General features: G+C 41.7%; 1 protein-coding gene across 1 annotated transcript in view; it reads right to left on the reverse strand.

Moving 5' to 3' along the window:
• Positions 1-3,472: 3,472 nt before the first annotated feature.
• GALNT8 (polypeptide N-acetylgalactosaminyltransferase 8) overlaps positions 3,473-16,903 on the reverse strand; it is a 45,793-nt gene continuing 32,362 nt past the window's right edge. The window contains exons 7-11 of the mRNA XM_058557609.1: positions 13,486-13,671; positions 12,351-12,488; positions 11,694-11,789; positions 10,630-10,797; positions 3,473-3,642 (exon numbers count right to left, since the gene is read on the reverse strand). Of these exons, the coding sequence (XP_058413592.1) occupies positions 3,499-3,642; positions 10,630-10,797; positions 11,694-11,789; positions 12,351-12,488; positions 13,486-13,671 (732 nt within the window). The 3' untranslated portion in view covers positions 3,473-3,498. The remainder of the gene's footprint in view (positions 3,643-10,629; positions 10,798-11,693; positions 11,790-12,350; positions 12,489-13,485; positions 13,672-16,903) is intronic.

Below are 16,903 nucleotides of genomic sequence, written 5' to 3' on the forward strand. Positions count from 1 at the left end.
TTTATGACTTTGACATTTTTGAAGCGTACAGACCATTTTATTTTGAAGAATGTCCCTCAGTTTGGGTTTAATTGATGTTTCCTCAAGATTATAGACTCAGATTCTGTATTTGGGGCAGGAATGCCGTAGAAATGATGTATTCTTCTCAGTGCATCGTACCAGGAGCCACACGACGTCCATTTGTCCAGAAACTGGTGACGTTAACGTTGATCACTGGTTGAGATGTTATCTGACAGGTTTTTCCACCATGAAATTACAATTTTCCCTTTGTAGTTAATAAATATCTTCTGGGAGTTACTTTGATATTATGAATATAGCCTGTTCCTCATCAACCATTAGTTTCAGCACCCATTGATGATCCTTGCCTGAAACAATTTTAACTATGTGGGTTGCCGAATACTTTTCTAATTCCATAATTCTTCCTACATTTTTTCACTTGGCATTCTACTATAAAAAAGAGCTTTCCCTTCTCCCTATCTGTTCATTCATTCATTCATCCATGCGTCCATCCATTCGTTTATTGGTATGGACTCATGGATTCTTATTTTATTTTATGGCTTATAATCTATATAATGAAATCATTACTTATTTTAATGCTCAAATTGGCCCAGATTTGGCCGGATGGAGCCCCTTGAACCTGGCTAATGTAGTTTGTGACACGTCCCCATGGTTCTTTGAGCAGTTCCTTATTTTCTAGCATAAGAAAATGTCCCAGCTCTCCAGCCTTAGAATCAGCTCTTTCTCCAAGGAGCCCTAATTTCTTTTACTGGAAAATATTTAGAAACCAAGATCTGAATGCTGGATGCTAAGTGTGCTCGGAGTGAGTGTGTACTCATTTAAAATAGAGAAATAGGGCCAGCCCCATGGCGTAGCAGTTAAGTGCGTGCTCTCTGCTACTGGCAGCCCAGGGTTCGGATCCCGGGCGCACACTGACGCACCGCTTCTCTGGCCATGCTGAGGCCGCGTCCCACATACAGCAACTAGAAGGATGTGCAGCTGTGACATACAACTATCTACTGGGGCTTTGGGGGTAAAAAAAGAAAAGAGGAGGCTTGACAATAGATGCTAGCTCAGAGCCGGTCTTCCTCAGCAAAAAGAGGAGGATTAGCATGGATGTTAGCTCAGGGCTGATCTTCCTCACAAAAAAAAAAATAAAAAAATAAAATAAAATAGAGAAATATAGTTAGGTTCACTTATCTTTGTATTCCATTTTGAGTTTCCCTCTATCCTTGTGGGTTTTTTGTTTTTATGTTTTGAGCACATGAAATATAACATGGTTCCAAAAGTCTAAATTATAGAAAAAATGTATATTTTCAGAAACGTCCCCCTGTATCACTTCTATCCTCTTCCTATACCCAATTCTTTTCACCCTGTTCCTCACCACCACTACCTGTTGGTAACCAATCTATTAGTTTCTGGTTTATCCTTATGTTTCATTTTGCAGAAATGAACAAATACATATATATCTTCCCCTTATTTCTTACCTAAAAGTTGCATAGCATAGATGTTATTTTCCTTTTTTCACACTGGAAATCACTCCATATCAGTTCAAAGAAATGGTCCTCATTCTTTTTTATAGCTGCATAGTACTCCATTGTGTGGATGTATTCAGGCACTCCCTGATGTCTAAGCATATAGTTTGTTTCCAACATTTTACTATTACAATAAATACTGCAAGTAATTACTTTCTATATACTATTTTCTTATTTTTCGAGTTGTAAATTCCTAGAGGTGAAATTACTGGCACAAATAGAAAATGCACATACAGTATTTTTAGAGGGATATTTGCCAAATATCTCTCCAAAAGGACTCCACCAGTTTACATCCCTACGTCAAAGTATGAGATTGCCTGTTTCCCACAACCTTGCCAACAGAATGTGCTGTCATATTTTTTAATTTTCAACAGTTTAAGTGAAAAATGATTTCAGTACAGTTTTAATTTGTACTTCTCTAACTATGAATGAGGTTAAACATCTTTTCATATGTTTAAGAATATTGTGTCTTTTGCCCAATTTTCCACTGGGTACATGCTTTTTTAAAAACTTTGCTATGAATTGCTTTTTCCCTTTAATTTGCTAGGCAGAAGCTAGAAGTCATACATTTGCTTAATATTTATCCTGTTCCTTAATTTTTTCATCATAAAATCTTATCTGTGGTAATGTTTTAGTTCTTGATTGGGAGGATTCACTGTGAAAATTTTATCAAGCTGTAACTTACAACTTGTACACTTCTAAATGCTTATTTTAAAAATTCTTAGCCAATTTAATTCTGTGCTAAATTATTAGTGTCTTGCCTGCCTAACGCCTAAAGGACGCCTAATGATTCCCAGAATTATACCCAAGCAGCCCTGATGTGAGATTAAGAGGAAGAAGTGGCCCTCTGGAGAAGGAGCCCTGTGAGCACATACTTGAAAGGTGAGCCCACAACACACACACACACACAACACACAGGGTCATCCTGCCTCTGCTCCCACCATAGTGCCCACTCTCACCAACCTCCAAGACCTTGTCAAATCTGGCAGCCCCAGACATCTCTTCCCAACTCACCAAGTAGGGGAAAGGATTTGTCCAGCGGACAGCAGTAAGGACCTCTTTTAAGTTTTTGCCTAGAATCCCTTTTTGTGTCCCAATAAATGATGCCCTTCTGTTTCAAGCCTCATTTTCTCCATAATTTTCAGGATAGTAGAAGGAAATATGTAATCAAGTCTATTAAATGTTATAAGCTACTTAGAGAAAGATTCAGCTGGACCTGGACTTTTCTACCATTCTCTGTTCGGTGTGAGGAGCTCTGATTAGTTGACATGTGTTCTCTCTTACCCTCAGCCTCTGCAGTCTCTTGGGTAAGGGATACATTGGGCAATCCAAATAAAACTGCTGTGGGGGGATGAATGGAGGAATTTTTTTTTAAATGACTTATCTATTTGCTGCATCTTTCAGGATAGTCCAGAAAGGAGAAGTAGGAGCAGCGACACGCCTACAGAGAATTGGTGCCTCCTAATGGTTGTCATACTGCCAGCCTGATGATGACCCAGCCTCTCCCGTGGAGCAGCCCCAAAGCAGTCTGGAGAGTCTCAGAGCAGATGAGCTGGGGGAGGAGGTGTGGGGCAGATGGCAATGGTAGTTGTCAGGAATGAGACTAAACAGCGTTGGCAGAAGTTAAACTTCCATCCTCCTGGTTCTCTCCCCACGTAACAGCCGGATGATGGTGGTTATTTCAAGGAGTTTCCAAGAACGGCATTTGATATATATCATGACCTTCCAAGGGAAGCTGGGACGAAGCATCGTAGTCTCCTCACCTCTCCCCAGCGGGGGCACCCCGACACAGGCACAGACCTCACCTCCCCACATCCTGTGTGTTGCAGGCTGAAGTCACGTAAACACATGCACGCATCCTTTCTTTCTCTCACCCTCTCCCACTTTGAGCAGCATTGAGAGTAGAAGCCATTCCTGTGGCAAGAACTGGTGTCCCAAATCCAGGCTCTCTGGGGATCACTGGATGTTAGTTTGACCCCCAGTTTCGGACGGTATACTGTATTGTCCACACTTGTGAGGTGCAGGTCTGTAGTACAAGCCTATAGACACCTGAAGTGTCCTTCTTCATCTCCAGACATCGTTTAGTGGCTCTGTTTATGACAGCTCTTCCCTGGATGGGAGGAGACACAGAGTCAAGGTACTGAAATGCCCTTGTAGTGCATCACCTCCCCTGCTCCTACTCGCCCTGCTGTGCTCAGAGACATGCTTGACGGGTCTCTCATTCCTCTGCATCCAGAGGAGAAAATGAAGCAAAGTGTAAAATTAGATCACCAGTGCTTTCTCTACGTAGCCCCCTGGCAAACTAACCACAGATCTGGGACTAAGTGATGCTGTGCTGAGTTCCTATGATATCATCTGCCTCTCCTGAGACTGAAGCATCAAGTCAGCATTGACTGGCAAGACATAATGCATCTTGAAAGAGCCGTGGCCCTTCTCTACTTGGCCTTCCTTTCCACGTCTTCACCCCTGAGCCCATGAGACCCATGAGGATTCTCCCTCCCTCCTCAGTGAGGTGCTGTGGTGGGACTGAGCAGAAGCTACATTCAGGAATCTCAGCCTACTTTCTCCACGACTCTGGGGCACAGTTCCTACCTCTCCTGTTGTGGGGGCTTCACCAAGTTTACTACTGGGAATGTTATGGGCTTTAGAGCTAGAGTCTGGGTTGTATCCCTGTTCCACTACACACAAACAGAGAGGCCTTGGGCAAATTATCTAACGTCTCAATTTTCTCATCCATAAAATGGGTTTAGAGTTAATATTACAGTTAAAAGTAATGTTGATATTTATTAAGGATCTTGTGCTGACATGAAAGATGTGCAGAAAATGTGAGTTCATCTCTGCCTCTCCCCATTCTAATGGGGGAAGAGGGAGGAAGGGTCATCCTTCTCTTTGTTCTCATGTGTCATCTCCAACCCTCCTGAGCTCTTCCTCCTTATCTCCTCAGCTCAACATCAGAGGCTCATGCCATCTGTCCTGGGTCTGTCCTCCTCTCCGAGCCCTCCCACTCCCCACATCCCTCTCCATTCTTTGCAGATCACTTGCCTAATGGAGTTTAGTGCCTGGATGAAGTTGTTTTCCCTTTACAGCCCGCCCTCCGGTATCATCCTGAGTTCACAGCCTCCACTTGGACGTCTAGAGAGAAACCCTGATCTCACTGTTCCACTTCAGAAAACCTGCCACCAAGTGTTTTCACACCAAGCAGGGCTGCAAGTCCATGTCCAAATCCCCGCTCCCCCTCTAATCATCGCCCCCTCACCTCTCATCTCTTCCAATCACAAACTGCCCCCACAACCCTGCTCCCCCAAATTCGCCTGCCCCTGGCCACACTGCACTCCCTCTGCCCCCACCTCCCCGGGTCCGCCCATCCAGCGTTTTTAGTCATTCAAGGCACCCTCCCACTCCTTGAACTTCTCCTGTCACCCCCACTGCTCCTCTCTTGGCCCCACTTCCAGACCACAGAGCGCTCCTGGAAAGGGTCCACCCACAGAGCAGGCCTGGCCCACAAACGTGCCTGCAGCAGCCTGGCTGCAGAATTGGCCCACTCCTCAGGGTTCCTCGTCCAGGTCTCCTCAGCACGCTTTATCCTTCGGTCCCCACCTTTGACGCTCACTTTCACTAAATGCCTTTAGTTTTCACTTTGTCAAGAAGACCACGCTTCCAGTCAATCTAGCCCCTCACCTGAATGCCACGAGCAATGCTCGGGACACGGTTCATGGATGGGCTCAACAGAGCTGCCCTGGTTTTGCCTCTACTGCCAGCAGCCCCCTGGGCTCTGAGCCCAGCCATCCTTGATGCTGAGAAACACTCTTCCTGTCTAATATCCTTCTTTTATTTCTCCCTCTTGGCAGATTCCTTTTCTATTGGCTTTAAACATATCCAAATGTCCCAATATTAGAGCGGGAAAAATCCCTTAACTCTACCATTCTCTTCAACCAACATTCAGTGTTTTTCTCCCTTTCAGAATCAAACTTCTCAAGCAGAGAGGCAATAACAAATAGTGGATAAGATTCTGTGTTTGAATTCTGGACATTTTCTATGCTGTGTGACCTTGAGAATACTATTTGACTTCTCTATGCTTTAATTACTTCATAGGTGAGGTAGAGCTAATGATAATACCTCTCTTATAAGATTTATGTAAGAACTAGATTAGATAATGTTTAACCCAGTGCCTGGTACATAATATGTACTCAATAAATCTTGACTATTATAATTTGTTGTGACCTTCTGGACAAAGTCGATTTTCTCTCCACTTCCGTGTAACACGTGTGCTAGCAGTATTCCTCTTCAGACTCCTCTCCTCTGGTGTCTTTTACATTGTGTTCATCTGGATCTTATATATTTTTGGCTTGGTCTTTATTTGAGGGGTGTTGTCTGCCAGTTTTTAAAGGATTTTTGTTTTTGTTTCTTTTTCCCTTTTATAAAAGGAATATGTGCTCATTTTATTAACTTGGAAAACATATTTTAAAAGTCAGAAGCACTCATAATGAGATAACATTGTATATACAGTTTTTGTATCCTGCTTTTTAAATTTAACATTATATCATGTGCATTTTCCAATTTCATTAATTTTTTGAAAATACATTTTTGATAATATAATTTGAATGGCTATATAATATTCAGTTCAAAGGATGAATGAAAATCGCCCCTCCTGTTGGACATTTAAAATTTCCTAATATTTTGTTATGATAAAAATTAAGATATTTTCTATATTATCTTGACCTACATTCTATACTATTTCTTAAATTAAGATATTATCTTAAAAGAGAATTAGTACCTTAAAAACAGGCATAATCAGTTGTGGGGTTTTGATTAGTGTCAGGGTTTTTCCTATAGAGAGCTAAATTGCTTTCTGGAACTATGCCCACCAGCAACGTATTTGGTCGTATTTGGTCTCATCCAAAATGTCCATGGAGACATTGGGTCCATGCCAAAAGGTCCTTGATATTTGGTCCTGTTCCAAACCATTTGGTATGGACCAAATATGCTCATGGATGTTTTGGACAGGACCAAATGTCAAGGACATTTAGAGATGGACCAAATGTCTTATGGACATTTTGGACACTACCAAATGTCCTGCAAGGCTGCAATTGCTACTCTCAATTCTATGTTCCTCATCTCAAAATCTAGATGTCGCCAATAGGCCTTCTCTCTTCAAATTGGGTCCCTTCTCAGTCACTGGTACTATCTCTCTTGTGGTCTTCAGAGGTCATAACCTCTTCTGGTTGACTCAAAATATTAATCATGAAATTGAAAGAAAACAAAGGGATTATCTAGTCTTACATCTTTATCAATTCTGGAAAATATCTTTGGTAATTTTTTAGTATAGTGAATGTTAAGTTGTGTCTACAAAGTAAATAGAGCACCAAAGGGACCCAACATTCAACTGAATATTATTTTCATATCTGAAAGAATTGTGGTCCTAAGAGAAAAGATGAATATGAAAGGCTTAGATAGAATGAATTGACTTAAAACTGACTTAAAATCAGGTAATACACCATGAGCTACATGATCACCTCCCTCTTTAACTTTTGGAATTCTTGACATAGTGACCACAAAAAGAGACCCAGCCTGGACATCAGAGTGGTGGGTACAATTCCCCTGGTGTCCTGCAGCTCCAGATCTCACGTCCAGCCAAAATCCATATTCTATCAGCAACTTCACCCAGTTGAGAAAACAATCTTCCCAAATTCTCTTGGAAAGGCAACCTTCAAAATGTTTGGGATGTCATAATTGTTTCTTTAGCATAAGTAGTATCTTTCATTCCCTGGAGATTTAGGACAAAGTATAGATTTTAAGGGAATCAAACACATGTATTTGTTAAAGATTCTGCATATATTTACTATTTTTAAGTACTTGCTATGTTTAAGAAAAATTTTCTTACAGATTAACCTTGTGATACCAATTTAAAAATGTGTAATTGAATAATTAAATTTGTGATTTTATGTCAAAAGTTTACTAGATTGCAAACACTTTTGAGACATTTAAGAGAACTTAAGAATCATTCAATTTAAAGTGAGATAATTGAGTTCTTAAGAAACAAAATTTAATGTATTGAATTTATAAATACAGTATGTAATGTTTAAGAAAATTTATTAAATTGTAAAATCCCCTTTAAAGTTGCTAAGAGAGTAGATCTTCAAAGTTCTCACCACAAGAAACAAAAATTCTATAACTATGTGTGGTGATGGATGCTAGCTAGACTTATTGTGGTGATCATTTTCAATATATACATAAATTATGTATATTAAATTCTGTATCTGAAAGTCATATAATGTTATATGTCAATTATATCTCAATATAAATAAATGCAGACATAAGTAAATAATAAATAAATAAAATACTACAAATAACTTTATACTCATAAATTTGAAGAAATGGACCAATTCCTCAAAACCATAAACCACTAAAATGCAATCAACATGACATAAATAATCTGAATAGCCCTGGACCATTAAAAACATGTTTCAATTCATGATTTAAAAGCTCCTGAAAAGGAAATCTCCAGGCCCATATGGTTTCACTAGAGAATTATACCAGTCATTTAAAGAAGGATGAACATTAATTTAAGACAATCTCTTCTGAAAATCTCTTCCAGAAAATGCCTCTTCCAGAAATTGGTCTATTCTGTAATTTTTGTCAACCAGACAAATTTTATCAACAGGAAGAGAGAACACTTCCTAACTCACTTTATGGGTCAATGTTACCCTGATACTAAAACCAAAGATAGCATCGGGAAAAAAAAAAAAATAAAAGCTGCAGACCATTATCTCTAATGAACTTAGACAGAAAAATCCTCAACAAAGAACTAGGAAATCAAATCCAAAAAAATATGAAAAGAAGTATACACCATGACTAAGTGTGATTTCTTTCTGGTATGCAAGGCTGGTTCAACATTTGAAAATTAATCAATGTAATCCATCATATCAACAAGCTAAAGAAGAAAAAATATAATCATATCAATTGACAGAGAAAAATGATTTGACAAAAATCCAACTCACATTCATGATAAAAAAAATTCTTAGCGAGTGAGAAATATAGGGAAAATACTTCAATTTGATAAGAAGCATCTACAAAAAAATCTACAACTAATATTATACTTAATAGTGAAAGATTCAATGCTTTCCTCCTACATTTGGGAGCCAGGCAAGGACGTCCACTCTCACCACTCTTATTCAATGTAGTACTGAAATTCTAGCCAATGTAATAAAGCAAGAAAAATAAATAAAAGTCATACAGATTAGAAACAAAAAAAAGACTGTTAAAACTTGCTACGTTTATAGATAAAATAAGATTTGTAAGCGGAACATAAAAGCTTAAAGAAAAACTAGAGTTCTTTACTTATAACTTTAATAAATTGAATATTAAATTTTTAAACCAAAGTAAAGTTGTAATCATATTTTCTGCACACAAAAGATACCATTAAGGACACCAAAAACTCACATTTAGCACACTAGGCCTGCCAGATGCTCAAACACACTATGCTTGGTGACTACCATTGACAGAGAGCTCACTGCCTGCTAGGTAGCCCATTCCTTTGTAGGACAGCTTAAGCTGTTAGACTATTAGAAATTCCTCCCCCTGCCCCTTGCGTTAAGTCAGTCTGCCTCCTTGATCTCCAACCACAGTCTCAGTTCTGCCCTCCAGTAGACACTGAACAAGTCTACCCCCTCTTCCTTATGAAGGCAACATCGTCTTTTCTCTAGGTCTACCTCTCCAAGCTAGGCCTCCAGGTAGACCTCCAGGTCTACCAATCTTTCATTTGCTCTGCAACCATTTACTGCATGCCTGCAATATTCCAGGCACTGTGCTAGATACTAGAGAGAAAACAACAAACAAAACCCAGGCCCTGCCCTTCAGCACACAGTCTAGGGATGAAAAGAAGCAAGTGAGGAGGCAATTAGAAGAGAGAGTGAGACAAGGCCTTTAGGAGGGACCCTGAGAACGCACAGAAGAATCACCCATCCTAGTCCTGTAGAGTCACAGATGGCTTCTCGAAGAAGACAATATCTAAGGCCAGAGGAATACTTTATAGTTGGCCTGGTGAAGAGGTGGGAAGAGAGGGAACAACATGTACAAAAGGGCCTAAGATAAGAGGGAGCATGACTTTTCATAGAATTACATGTAGTTCCCTATACCTGGAGCTTAGAGCAGGGAGACAGGACTTACCCTCCTCCTTCTTCTCACTGACATTGTCTAGTTCAAAAAGGCTTAATCTATGATCCAAAAACCCTCTGAAATTGTAAGCAAAATAGTGCACATAGGTGTATATACATGTTTTCCTGGAGAGGGTCCATAGCTAGCAGCAGACTCTCAAAGGGGTTATTAGCTTTAAGTTAGGAATTACTGAGCTATATTGCCCACATCTCTAAAAATGTGGCTTCTGAACCTGACACACAACAACATGCTCAGAGATATGTTCACAGACAAAGCATCACTTCCCTCCATTAAGACACAACATTCCTGTCAATGTGGCTTAAGAATGCAGCCCCATCACAGGGCAAAATCACGTAGACTGTGGTCAGAAAAAACCCTCACATCATTGTCACGTGAATTCTGCGATATTCCTTCCACCCTGTTCCTAGCCAATTGATGTTGAAGTTAAAGTCAGGGCTTTTATACTAGTCTCTGCCAAATTTTAGCCCAATGCTCCAGACTCTCTGATTATCATTAATAATAAAGCTAATTGCAATGGCTAATATTTATTGAACATTTTCCATGTGCCAGGCACTGTGCTAAATGCTTTACATGCATTATCTCATTTAATCCTCTCAACAGAGTCCTAAAGTAGATAATATCATCTCCATTTTACAGATGAGGAAACTGAGTCTCAGAGAGGGGAAGAAAATTGCTGAGGGTAACTTGAGCTAGGATTTGAACTCAAACCCTTAACTGTTAAGCAATAACAGATTCCGATATTTCTTTCTCTTAACCACCTCACCTTAGTCAACAGACTCAGTGTTTCCTGCCCAGTTCCCTGTTTCCAGTCTTTTCCCTACACGCTGCCACAAAATTAATCTTTCTAAAACACTATCAAATCAAATCTGAACCTCTCAGACTATATTTGAATATACCTATCCTTTAAAATCACATCACTTACTGGCTTAAAATCCCAATATATGTGCAGGTTATTTTTGGCTGCCTTGGAACATGGCTTTAACATGGCCTTCTCCCCATAACCAGGGTCTGTGAGGCAGCGATCATCAGTATATGCTTCTGCAATCAGTGGTCCCACATAGAATTCCCCTGTTAGGTGGTAGTAGACATTCTGAAAGAGAGCAAAGGGACCTGCCATAGACACAGTCAGTGAGGAGGCCCTTGACCTTATAGAGGGCATGGAGACTGCTCTTGGGTCCCCTAGACACTCAATTGCCCAGAGGAGCATGGAACTTTCCTGGGTAACGAGGAGGTGCCTCTTCTTCTTTCTCCCCAACCCCCACTTGATTCTAGGAAGAAGACCAGACACGAGGAGGGGGCACTATTCTGCTTCCTTCTGTGCAAGGGCTCCACCAGAACCATGACTTGCGTGGATGATGGAGCTTATCTTTGAAAAAAAAGAAAAAACCACAGCTGAACTTCAGAAGCTGTCACTATAGACCCTAGCTATGGGTCTATTGTCAGGAAACATTTCAAATCTGACACTGCCTTGCTCAGCGAGCTTGGGCAACTAGGTTGTTTTTGTATCTCAGTTTTTCATCTGTCAAGTGGAAATGCTATCTATCCTGCACACCTCAAAAGGTTCCTGTGAGGGCAACATGCAAAGTAACATGATAGATGTGAATAGTCTCAGGGAAAAAAAGTCCCCTGGCTGCACCCTCCAGTGGTGCTGGGTCTCTTCTATCTCATAGAAGGACTTCCATTCAGCCTCTCTCTTCTCTAGCCCTGTTTCCTTCTCTACAGAAGAAGCCACAGGTAACGTCACCCGTCCACATTCCAGGGCATACAAGGGGCAGTGGGAGGAGGAGAAGAGGAAGGGATTGGAGGTTATTGCATGGAAGTGTTTGGTTACAAGTACAGGTTTGGGTTTCATCCTTACCCATTACCCAGGATGCTCAGCTCCTGCCCCCACATCATCTAACACTGAGTCCCAATCTGGCAAAGGTTGCCCAGGGCTGAGTCACAATAGACTCACTCTGTCCGGGCAGGGAAGATTGTGGAAGATACCTGTGTATTGTATTCATGACAGTGATACATGATGGGGGTGTTGTCTGAAATAGGTCCCTGATCCAGGCAGACATTTTCATCCAATGAGTTTTTCAGCTGAAGGGGAAAAACAGATGACAACGCTATTAGAAAGAGGCAGAGAAAGAGGGCCTTCAAGCCTCCCCAGGCCTTGTATCTTCCCAGTACTACAAGGGTGCCAGAAATTACCAGCCAAAAGGGAGCAGGGGGTTGGGATCCTGCCAGCCATTTTCCAAGCACTACACAAATGCTGAAGTGACGTGCTACTACGATATCCACTTCCTGGGAACACCCACCTCCTCAGACCACCACAGCACACACAGAGAAGGGGCACCTATGCCCCCATTCAGGTGAGAAAGGCCAAACACCCTGGTTGGCTGAGAAACGAGAGGGTGAGAGCAAGGGCTGCCGTTTGCAATAAGGAACCAGAGGCACAGAGAAGAAAAAGAGATGGGGACTGGGGAGCAGGAGACGAGAGGAAACCAAGGGGGTCCAAGGGCAAAAAGTCGAGGAAGGAGGGTAGGAAGGGCATCTTGGGCAGGATGGGTTTTGGGAACCCTTGTTTGGGCAGTCACGTGATTCAGGTCTCATTTGTCTTTTATAGTCAAACATTTAAAATTGCAATTTCATAATACATACTCTTCCGTAGCCCACAATGTTGTGGATTGGCTTCAGGATTGGATAAACATTTTTCAGATACCAGTCAAAACTTTGACATTTCAGTTTCCCCCGGAGCGCCATTCTGGAAGAAATGTCTCCATAATCAATTCCAGAGTTCTGTGAATAAAACATGGAGAGTTTCTCTGTCTTGAAATGTCCTTGACTCCACCAAAGGGTATGGACGACGCAAGAGGGAACTGAGTGTTCTCCTGACAGCTTGTAAGGTAACCTTGATAATTTACAGTTTTCCAGGGAAAGTGGAAAAAGCTTGACCTTAGAAATCTCTGCTTGTTTCAAAGGTACTTGCAAGGCCTGTGTAGTGGGGTCACTCAGGTTTATTTCTTGTCATTAGCAAGCTGATGCAGACGGCTCCTGTTTGAGATAGTATTTCCATCAATAAGGCACAAAATACTCCTCATGCTGGCCAGAAAAGGCTTTAAAAAGGACTATTCTCGCAGCAAGATTTGGAGGTTAAAGGAGATTTTCTAGAAGTGATATCCGTGTGGAATCAAAGTGAAAGAACGCTTGAGCCCAGAGCCACAGTTCAGAAACAGAAGACAGCATATCAGCCACCTCGGGCAGCTGGGGCAAAAGATGTGGCCTTAACCAAGAAGGCCATCCTCATTCATGTGTGTCCAACAGGATTACAGTCACTACTCCTACATCCCACATCCCACTTGCCATGTTTACATTCTCTTCAGAGAGTGAATTCCTGATGTCCAACCCTCCCCTGCAAGGAATCTCCCAGTATAGATGATGAATGAAGAACATGGAACCTAGAAGATTCCTTGGTTTGAATCTTATCTCTGATGCTTACTACCTTGTTACCTTAAACGAGTTCCTTTCAACTCTCTGTGCTTCTGTTTCTTCTTCTGTAAACTTAGAATAGTAAAAATAAAACCCACCCCATAGTTACGTTGTAATGATTAATGAGTGCCTGGAACACAGTATTGCTACCTAAATGCTAAGCGTCCTTATCATTACACCATCAAGACTTTACTCTAATTCTTTAGGGCTGGGATGGCACTTTTGCTCTATCCTTCTCATTTCCCACCATTACCACCACCTCCCCCGCCTTTGTTCTTCTCTGCTTCTGTTCATTTCCATGACGGACCTGGAGAGGTATGTTCCAGGCGAAGTAGACCATATCTTTGTACTCATCCATCCAGATTTCAGCCACTCGCAGAGCATTGCGCTTCAAGACAAGACTCAGATCCAAGGCATAGGGCTTGTGGTGTCTTTCTAGGTGAGCAACCCGGCAGCAAGGCAAGACCTCGATTCTCCCTCCACACTGCCACACCTGCAAGAGAAGAAAAAAAAATCACCTGGGCAGCTGGGCCCCATGGCCAATAAGTGGCATAGCTTCTTGACTCACAGAGGCCACATTTTGGAACCATTTTTTAAAGAAAGTAAATTCAGTCCTCCCACTCCCATCTCTATGTTGCCTCCCAATCTACTTATCTAAAACAATTTTCCATAGAAGTCTACCAAACTGCTTCTTTCCTGTCATTCAGACAGTTCCAGAAATCCTACCTCCTTCAAGAAGTCCTCCTGAATGGACCAAAGGAGGGGCTCCCCTGCTCCTTTATCCCCAAGGAAAGTGCCAAAATCCTGAGGCACCATGTCCTGAGCCAATCTCACTGGACTTAGCTTCCCATCACTCCTCTCTGTCCTGCATGCTAGATGTAAAGCAACGTGGTAGACAGATTCTTAGGTGGCACCCTGCCTCCTGATGTTCACACCCTTCGCTGATCCCATCCCCTTGAGTGTGGGCTTGTCATCTCCATCTAACCAATAGACTATGACAGAGGTAGCAGTATATACACGATTATGTGAGTGTGATTACATTACATAAGATTGCAGTGTCCATCTTTCTAGGAGACAGGCTGTCTTGCTGGCTTTGAAGAAGCAAGCCACTATGATGTGAGCCACCACATGGAGAGGGCAAGAAACTAAGGGCAGCTTCCAACTGATAGCCAGCAAAAACCTGAATGCTTCTTCAGTCTGGAAGACGTCAAAGGACTGAATGCTGTCAACAACCACATGATCTTGGAAGCAGATCCTTCCCCAGTCAATCCTAGACAGAACCCAGCCCTGGCCAACACTTTGACTACAGAGACCCAACTAAGAGAGGCATGGACTCCCGACCCACAGAAACTGTGAGATAATAAATGTGTCTTGCTTTAAGCCACTAAGTGATAATATTGTTACACAGCAATAGATAACTAATATAGGTAATGTTTTGTTTTTGTGTGTGTGTGAGGAAGACTGGCTCTGAGCTAACATCTATTGCCAATCCTCCTCTTTTTGCTGAGGAAGATTAACCCTGAGCTAACATCTGTGCCCATCTTCCCCTATTTTGTATGTTGGATGCTGCCACAGCATGGCTTGATGAGCGGTGCATAGGTCCACGCCCAGGATCCAAACCTGTGAGCCCCGGGCTGGGCTGGCCCCAAACACAGGTAATTTTTGACCAAGAGATACCATGACTTATGATTTAATTATAAATATTCTCCCTTGTCATCCTAATGAGTACAAACATACTTATCAGACCATACATTCTAATATTTGGCTTAAAAATACGGTCTTTATCCCAATAGATGATAGAACTATCTAATGACATTATTGTAAAATATAATGGCTCCAGTGTCTTCTCTTCATAGTTGCCCAAGTGAGTTGCAGTTCCTGGGAGATAATTAGTTCATCTGGTGGTGATTAGCAACCTATTGCACTCATGCCCAGGTGAGCCCATGAGATGAGGGTAAGCAACTTATGTCCTGCTGGTTCAGTTAACCACCTGAGCGGTCAGTCCCCTTATCTGACTTTCAAAATTTTTTCATTCCTTCCTCCACTTCTGAATGCACAGATTCCCCTCCCTCACCACCTCCACAAAATCCAAAATAGCAGAGTGACAAAAAGCCAAGCTCTGAAGTCGAACACAGGAGTAACCTGTGTTCGAATGTTGACTCTATCACTGCACACCTGGCAACTAGGGCAAAACCCTCCCCGTCGCTGAACCTCAACCGGCTCATCCACAAAAGGGCACACCTGTCATTCGGGCTGTCAGGAGGACTAAATGGCATAACAAGTATCATAAACGGCAGCTTCCACAATTATGAACTTGAAGCGAAGCTTTTCTTCCATTAGCCTCCTCCATTTCTCCTCGTTAGTTCTCAGAATCATGTGGAGGCTACATCTAATTTGTTTTCAGATTTTATTTTCTGCAGCCCAGCATTTAAAAATCCAAATACAATGTTACTTCAATTTTCCTAGTTGATGGATATTTCCAACCCACAGGAATTTAGAGGAGAAAAATTAACTCTTGGCACAAGAAACCTTAAATTTGAGTGAAAAGATAAAGTCAGGATTGTCATTTGTAAAATAATGTTAACTGCTATCCTTGACCAGCAGTTTTCAAATTTTACTCTCTCAATTTATTCCCACTTGCCAAATGACCCCCCATTCTCTCTCTCTCACTCTGTCTCTCTCTTTCTCTCTCTCTCTCTGAAACACACACAGAAAGAAGTTTCTGCTTACAATAACAGCGACTTACTTTGTGCCACACACTATCCTAATATTTTTCATGAATTTCACCCTCACCGTGTAGGTATTATTATTATCCACATTTAAGTAACTTGCCCATGTTTGCCAGCTAGTAAATGACAGAGCTGGATTCTGAAGCCAGGCAGTCCACGTGTTAAGCTCTGACAGTGCCAGGAATACACAAGGTGCCCAACAAATGCTGGTTTCTCCTTCTCAGCCATCAGCCCCAACACTCCCTCTCCATTTATACACACCCATGCACACCATCACTGCCGTGGCCTCTAGATGTCAGAATAAAACACTCCATGCAGCTCCGACGTTCTCCAAGATCTATTATTGGAGAAAGATAGATCCTAACAGGGGCTTAGAGGTTTCAAAGGGCAAACATCCACACACACAAATCAAGGAACCTGGTCATGGGTAGAACTGTTTTATCCGAGAAAAGAGAAGGAATGACCCTTCCCCAACACTCCCTACATTTCTAGCAAAGTCTATTTTAAAAAAATCACAAAATGTTAAAAGAAAGGATTTCTTGTGAAAATTGAAATGGCAGAGTTCACATGCGGGGCGGGGGAATGGAAACAGAGAGAGACAGCTTAGATGCAGAAGACGAGAACAGAGAAAAGTGCAAGGAACTCAGAAATGGTGAGAAGAACTTTGGGTCCGAAGTTAGGGAATTGGGGTTCCAGCCAAATTCATGGGAAGCTCTGGTAGGTGGGAAAACTCCAGCCACAATGTAACTAGGGTCATCTTAGGACTTTGGTAAATACTATGCATAAAATAATTATTTCTGCATTTATATTTTGGCGTTAGAGACTAATTGCACCCCCAATATCTATTCCCCTCTATATCTATAGTTATGGAAGGAATAATTGCTTACATAACCCACTAGCTGAAATCTACATTTCCCAGATTCTTCTGCACGTAGATTTGGCCATATGACCAGTAGTAGAATGTGAGGGGAAATGATATAAACAACTTTCAGGTTA

The sequence above is a fragment of the Diceros bicornis genome, chromosome 17, assembly GCF_020826845.1.
Source record: "Diceros bicornis minor isolate mBicDic1 chromosome 17, mDicBic1.mat.cur, whole genome shotgun sequence".
In the NCBI taxonomy this organism is placed as follows: domain Eukaryota; kingdom Metazoa; phylum Chordata; class Mammalia; order Perissodactyla; family Rhinocerotidae; genus Diceros; species Diceros bicornis.